The sequence below is a fragment of the Oreochromis aureus genome, linkage group 6 (assembly GCF_013358895.1).
Source record: "Oreochromis aureus strain Israel breed Guangdong linkage group 6, ZZ_aureus, whole genome shotgun sequence".
Taxonomy (NCBI): Eukaryota; Metazoa; Chordata; class Actinopteri; order Cichliformes; family Cichlidae; genus Oreochromis; species Oreochromis aureus.
In genome coordinates, this window is record NC_052947.1 from 17,787,032 (window position 1) to 17,794,380 (window position 7,349).

General features: G+C 43.4%; 1 protein-coding gene across 1 annotated transcript; it reads left to right on the plus strand.

Moving 5' to 3' along the window:
• The first annotated feature begins 911 nt into the window (after window positions 1-911).
• Window positions 912-6,382, plus strand: LOC116330108 (aminoacyl tRNA synthase complex-interacting multifunctional protein 1-like). Its single transcript, XM_031752305.2, has 4 exons — window positions 912-1,408; window positions 2,094-2,275; window positions 4,123-4,291; window positions 4,774-6,382. Exons 1-4 carry the CDS (start codon window positions 1,003-1,005, stop codon window positions 4,938-4,940), a joined length of 924 nt encoding a protein of 307 aa, XP_031608165.2. The 5' UTR covers window positions 912-1,002; the 3' UTR covers window positions 4,941-6,382.
• Window positions 6,383-7,349: the final 967 nt, after the last annotated feature.

Here is a 7,349-nt window from a genome sequence, read left to right on the forward strand (position 1 = left end):
CTTCCGCTTATCCTTTTCAGGGTCGAGGGGGTGCTGGAGCCTATCCCAGCTGTTTTACAGCAAGAGGCAGGGTACACCCTGGACAGGTCACCAGTCTGTCCCAGGGGTAACACATAGACAGAGACAACCATTCACGCTCACATTCACATTCCCGCATTGACACCTATGAATGAATGAACAATGAACCTATCCCACTAACTGCATGTCTTTGGACTGTGGGAGGAAGCTAGAGTACCCAGGGAGTACATGCAAACTCCGCACAGAAAGACCCAGCCTGATGGTGGAATTGAACTCAGGACCTTCTTGCTGTGAGGCAACAGTGCAAAAGAATACTGGGGCAGCACGGTGCTGCCCGAGTAGAAAAGCACTAGAACTCAATTAAATTTTATTTATATAGCGCCAAATCACAACTGCATTTGTTTTAAAATGCTTTATCTTGTAAAGACCCCACAATAATACAGAGAATACAGAGAAAACCCCAACAATCAAAGACCACCTTTCAGCAAGCTCTTGGCGACAGTGGGAAGGGAAAACTCCTTTTAACAGCAAGAAACCTCCGGCAGAACCAGGGGGTGGGCATGGTTCTGGGCATCTGCCGTGACCACCGTTGTGTATGTAAACAAATTACCTCACATTATAAGAGCTTAACTATGGTCATGTGATACTCTTTTTTACTATTATTGTTTTTATTATTTATCCTGTTGCTGTAACACAGAAAAGTATGTTGCAGGATCAATCTATGTGTTACAAAGAGCTTCCCAGAGTTATTTGTTTATTTGCTTCTCGTTTGTTTGCATCATGTTAAAACACTTTCAGGTCATATGAAACACAATCCAGCCCGTAGAGTCACTGAATTGCTATTAGTCATCATACGGGGGCAGTAATATACCCGATAGTGGGCTATAGTTAAAATTAGCACTGAGAGCCAACCGTAGAAGAAGAAAAGGGGGAGCGAAGCTCCAAGGAGGAGGAGGAGGCGAAGAAGGAGGAGGTGGGGAATCGATGCAAAAGCAGTCTGCAAACATTTGCAGCACAATGGGTCGCAGCGAGGAGCTGAGTGAGTTTCAGCGGGGCACCGTGGTGGGATGCTACCTGTGCAAGAAGTCCGTCCGTGAGATCTCGGCGATGTTAAACCTGCCCCGGTCCACTGTCAGCGCCGTGATTTTAAAGTGGAAGCGTGGAGGAATAACGACGGCACTGCCCCGGAGCGGCCGACCGCACAAGCTGAAAGAGGAGGATCGCCAAGTGCTGGAGAGAGTGGCGCTGGAGAAGTGTTTGCCCTCCATAAAAGCGCTCACCGCCGAGTTCCAGAGCGCATCCGGAGCCAGCGTGAGCTCCACCACTGTGCGCAGGGAGCTTCATGAGATGGGTTTCCGAGGCCGTGTGTCCTCATACGGCAAGCCCAAAGGTGCGTCCACCGGGAGGCCTGGAGAATGAGGAATGCAGCGGCTGCATACACATAGGAGTGTAATATATAGTGTCCGCATACTTTTGCCATTTCCCCTGATTATCCTCCTGCATGTGATTGCTGAGCGTCCATGCGTTTTGTCTGTTTACCTGGCTCCTGGGTGCAGCGATTCAGGGTCATACCGTTGAGAGCGTGGGTGATGATGATGATGATGATGGTGGTGTGTTCAAACTACACCCACCTGATTCATAAACTTACCAAAAGCACAACATTCAAGCAGAATAGGAAATTCAAGTTAACTCTGATTCCACAATTGCTTTGGTTTAATGTTGCTTCACATGGATGGAGTAAGGAGGGACCTGAAGCCAAAATACTCCCTGACACCTGTAGGTAGTATTACATAGTTGAGTTTATAGTTGTAGTTTGTGGTAGTTGTAATAAAGAGAGCTGTGTCATCTACTAAATGATCACGTAGGAGAATCCTGTGAAAGGTGGGGAAGTTGAGTCAAACCGAGTGTTTTGTTCATTAATCCTTAAAACTTTAGATTTTTAGCAGCAAAGATTTTCTTTACAGATGCAGCAAATCTGTCGATTCTTATATTAGTGGAGCACACGCCATAAGGTAAATCAGTTGCAAAGAAGGACCGTGTACCCTGCTGACACTGCGGCATTTCTTTCATGCCAGGAGTGCCGAAGGTGGCAAAGAAGCAGGTGGACGTGTCCCGTCTGGACCTGCGTATTGGACGTGTAGTCACAGCCCAGCAGCTTCCAGACACTGATGGGCTGTTCGTGGAGCAGATCGATGTGGGAGAGGCTTTTCCCAGGACGGTGGTCAGTGAACTGTCTCAGCACATACCTGTGGAGGAGGTAAAATATCAAGTATTAATGCAGTGCTATTTATTTTAAGATAAAACTGTTTATCTGTCATCAGTGTTTTAGATGACTGAATAATCTACTTTTTTGTTTCCCTGAAGCCTATGTGATATATTCAGACTGCTCGTTTTATAGAAGTAACAGCCCAAAGCACAAAGATACTGACAATGATTATGTTTTGAATTGTTACACTATACACGCTCACTTTGTTAGGTACACCTGTTCAGCTGCTTGTTAACAGAAATATTTAATCAGCCAATCACATGGCAGCAAGTTGCTGCATTTATCCGTGCAGACATGGTCATGACCACCTGCTGAAGTTCAAACCGAGCATCAGAATAAAGGAAAGAAGGTGACTTAAACACCACAGCGTCCACAGCGCTTTTGTGATCACAGTGTACTCATCTTCAGATGGATGCTCCCAGCAGGATAACGCACCATGACACAAAGCTCAGATTATCTCAAACCTGATATTATCTTGAACATGACAGTGAGTTCACTGTACTCAAATGGCCTCTGCAGTCACCAGCACTAGCAAGGTGTACCTTAAGAAGTGGCCGCTGACTGTAGTTTAAGCTGGCCTATTGAGCCGATTCCCTCTGAGGGACGACAGTGTAAACTAAACTAAAAGTAAGATTTCATCCGTCTTTTTACTTACAAATTTAGGAAGACTCCACACCTGAATAAGTGACAGGTGCATAGTGGGAGAAGTATTTGCGGAGAAAAATAGTATAACCTCCACACACTGTCTGGCTTACAGGTACAGAGAAAACTCCTGTACCTGACGAAGTTCGCATAGACCGGACCATTAAAAATAATGGTAAGCGGGAAGGTCTGTGAAGGTTATACTTTTGGTTTTTTTTCATCTTAAAATTGTGATTTAGTATTTTTGTCTACATGAACATCAGTGTGTTATTTTTATTGCTGAGGTGGGCAAACTGAATATTCTGGCTGTAACCGCCTCTGTTCTTCTGGAATGAGGGTCATTTCACTGGTCTTAGTGGAAAAGGCCTGGCTCCCAGTTTGTGTTCTGTAAATGTTGGACAGATTTTAGGTCAGGGCACTTTGTGGTCAAATAACAAAAGCCATCACTTAACTGTCAACTGTCCTGTTGCTTTTGTGTCCAGTTTGGTCTCTGTAGTTTTTTTAACTATTCAGTTATTCAAATTAGGGTTGAGATTTAACACCTCGATGTCAATCTTCCGTTTGTTTTTGAACACCTCGATGTCGTATCCTTTATTTTAGAGATGGCATGCTTGAAGCTCAGAGCCTTGAAGGAGGAAGATCTGTCTTACTGTGAACAGTAACAGCCCAAAACACTATTATGTTTACTTTGTTATAAATTAGTATACTGTGTACACTCACAAAAATTAATAACAAAGTTTTTAAAAAGTGATTAAAAATAATAGCATTTAAAAAAAATCCTCAAATTGCTGACAGTGGTAATGTTTTATAATACTGCCACCAGAAAGACAAACATACTCTTTTGAAGTGTTCTTTAGGCTGATTTTAAGCAACTAAAGTCACCAGTACGGCTAAAATATCACGATCGCCTCTCAGGATTTTTGACGCCTAGTGCCTAACTTTGCAGCACCAGTTCTGGGAAGGACATTCCAGCTTTTCACAGCAGTGACCTCTGCAAAGCACTGGACTAAAGCACTGACATTATTCTTCAACATCAAGCATTCGTCATCTCATTGAGAGTTCTTGATTAAAAAGTGAGAATTTGATTCCAGTGATAAGGTCCTATTTGATTTCGGATGTTTGTTTTTTTTCCCATCAACTTTATTGTCATTTGCTGTTCTCGCTTGAACATGTGGACTCTCCTGCCCTTCGTGCAGATGCAGAATCGTATGGTGGTCCTGCTGTGTAACGTGAGGCCAGTGGAGACGAGAGGAATTGTGAACCAGGCCATGCTCATGTGTGCCTCGTCACAAGACAAGCTGGAAATCCTTGATCCTCCAAACGGAGCGATACCAGGGGATAGAGTGACTTTCCAGCAATTTCCAGGTACTACAGCCTCACTGCTGTAGCTTCCTGCTAAACCTATTCTCAGCCAAACAGTCACAATAGATGTGCGCTCAGCAGCTAGTGCTGATCACACGCCTCATTATTTTCCTCTTTTCATCAGTGTTATGGACCCTCAGTGTTTAGACTGTGACTACTGCACTACTTTAACACGACTCTACACACAAACACAAGTTTCCTCCAAGTCTGCGAAGCACCTTTAGTGAGAATCGGACTTCAGGCTGAGAGCAGACATCATTCCCAAACTTCACCGTTGGCTTTTCTGAGCTTTTGTGGTTGAATGCATGCAAATCCCTGTAACCACTTTCCATGAGGATGCTGTTAACAGCAGTTCTTACTGTCAGCGATTTTAATGTTTGAGCGGGCTGGCAGCAAACCGCCTGGAATCACAAACCCTACAAGTGTCGAGGTTTACTGAAGTACACAGAGGATTCTAATTTCTCACAATGATGTCTTTGTTGCAGGGGAGCCCGATAAAGAGCTGAACCCCAAACAGAAGGTGTGGGAGCAGGTTCAGCCAGACCTGCGCACAGACGGCCACTGCGTCGCAACCTACAAAGGAGCTGCCTTTGAAGTCGCTGGAAAGGGAGTGTGCAAAGCCCAAACCATGTCTGACTGTGAGATTAAGTAAATGATCAGTTCTCTGCAGCCTTGCGGGATCCAAGATATTGCGGAAAAGGATTCCCAGAATAGTGGAGACTGTTATTTTAACGCCCACTGTCTGGGAGGACATGTCCAAAAAACAAAATCACACAGGTGTGATGCTGGGTGGTCACGTAGTTTTTGCTATAAACCAAGTGAAATAATTGCGAGGTACCCAATGTTGGATGGACTTGAGATTTACTTAAATTACTTTTTTCTTTTTTTTAATAGAAAAAAAAAATGTAGTTTTGAATTTGGCCAACTGAGGGCACTAGCATACCCCATTACAATGTGCAATATGTGTCTTGGTGGTTTGTTCACATGAGAGCGTGCACCACGCCCGCCGCCTCAGCGTAGTGAAAAAGAAAGGGGGAAAATCCTTTTTTTTCTTTTGTGTTCTGGGAACTCTTTGTCAAAATGTTGTTTTCCGTTAAGACATTTAAGGTGTTTTCATTTTCACTACACAAGGTATGAAACTGTTCAGAAGTCCCGTTTGATAAACGGGAGATTGACTGATCTTGTTGGGTTTTTTTTTTTGATTTTTGTTTTTTTTTCATCGATAAGTGAGAATGAACTGAAAATCAGTCCATCATGAAACAGACTTTCCACTGACTCCATGTTGTTTAGCAATCAACAAAGTTTGTGAGTTTTGCTTCTGTTAATCCAGGAAGTGTTATCTTAAATGAAAAAAATCCATCTTTGGTTTTTCGGTGGCTTCCTGAAATATCAAACAAACACTTCAAAGTCTTTTGATTTGAATGTAAAAGTGTTTTAAACCGTCGACAAGTTTTGTATGCTGTTTGCTTTGCTCTTGTGTTTCCGTGGTGGATTGTTGTCCGTGAGAGCAGCTCCGGCTGTGAGCGTAGAAGCCCCGCCCACCCTGCTGGTCAGATGCTTTGTTTGCCAGGGTCAGCCAATCGGAAGACACCTGGCTTCAAGGGAGGGGAAGGGGTTGAGAGGGTTTGGAAGAGTTCAGCGGCTGCACCGAGGCTCAGTATAAGCCTAAGAAAAAAAATGTTTTTGAACTCTGTCATCAAATCGTGACTTGGTCTTAGTTTTGAAACGGAGTGCACCAAGCTGTTAAGAAGGCCGCTTAAAAAAAAAGTGAAAGACAAACACGCAAAGTATTTCTTCCTTTATTTTAAAGGAGAACTTAACAACTATGTGCCGAGAATGGGGATGTGATTGATGTGATTCAGGAACCAAGAAGTGGAACAAAATGTCCAAGACACCATGTCCCAGGTACTTGTTTAACAGTGCAGAGCACAAAGGGAATGGTGTGATTCTCTAGAAACAAAAGAAAATGTTACTCACTACTTCATCACAACAAGACAAAGAACCACTGTTTATACTGCGGTCAACAGCATGGAGTTGGAGTGTTGACTAATACTAGAGAATGACATTAATAAAAACCATTTTAATATCTGAAAAGGTTATGGAGTGTTATGAATGTCACGTCACCCCCACCCACCTCCACCTACAGTGCAATCTCTTCATGGCCTAGCCCACGGGGTAACCCAGAGTGGAGGTACTGTACAGGTTCATGACTGAGATGACACGGCCCTGCAACCACACAGCCTGTCGACGCGACGCGGTTTGCTGGAGGGGAAAGTTAGCAAACGCGTACCTGAAACCAGGTTTCACCGAGCTGAGTGAACCTGGGAGTAAAATACATTTCCACTGCTTTCGGTGGCCTGTTTTTTGTTGTGCACTGAGCACAACAAACCCTTACTTTACAGAAGAGTCAGTCTCACAGTGTTTGGGGGTTATTCTTATTCTCACCATTGTTGCTCTTTAACATTATTGTGTTACATTTCCAGTCATAAAGATTGGGAAATTTGCTAAACACTGGATCAACAGGCAAAGTTGGCAATTGTCCTAGAAGCATAAGCTGCTTTAGGACAGGGCTCTGAAAGCCTGCAGGTTATTGGCCAGAGTAAGGACGCTTAGGCAACTCATGAACTTTTAATTAATGTTGTAGTCCTGATTAAAAAGAAGAAACTGCTTGATAAATAAAATCAAATTATTTTAATTAACACGATTAAGAAGCTTAAAGTTCGGAAAGATCACCAGGAAGCTTTCTTTTCTTTTCGTTGCGGTTTTAAATCAGCAGTCAGGTTCAGGAAAAAATAAGTTTGCTCAATTCAAGAGGGTTAACCACATCTTAGAGACTCTGTCAGAAAATGAGCTCAAACTTGCACGCAGACTGACAGAATCTTAGTGGGCCGGGTTTGTTCTCAGAAACGTAATTAAACCCAGCGCGGTGTCTGAACTGATTTATGGTCTATTAAAATGGCTTTTTATACCACAAAGCCGGATTTGTTGTGCTGTGTTCGATTGGCAAACTGTCAACGCCATAAACCAGATGCACATGTCTGATAAATAAATACATGGGGCG

Coding starts and splice junctions, on each gene's coding strand:
- LOC116330108 (XM_031752305.2), top strand. CDS start 1,003: ATGCAAAAGCAGTCTGCAAACATTTGCAGCACAATGGGTCGCAGCGAG. Junction 1,409..2,093: donor CTCATACGGCAAGCCCAAAG/GTGCGTCCACCG, acceptor CTTTCATGCCAG/GAGTGCCGAAGGTGGCAAAG. Junction 4,292..4,773: donor GACTTTCCAGCAATTTCCAG/GTACTACAGCCT, acceptor TCTTTGTTGCAG/GGGAGCCCGATAAAGAGCTG.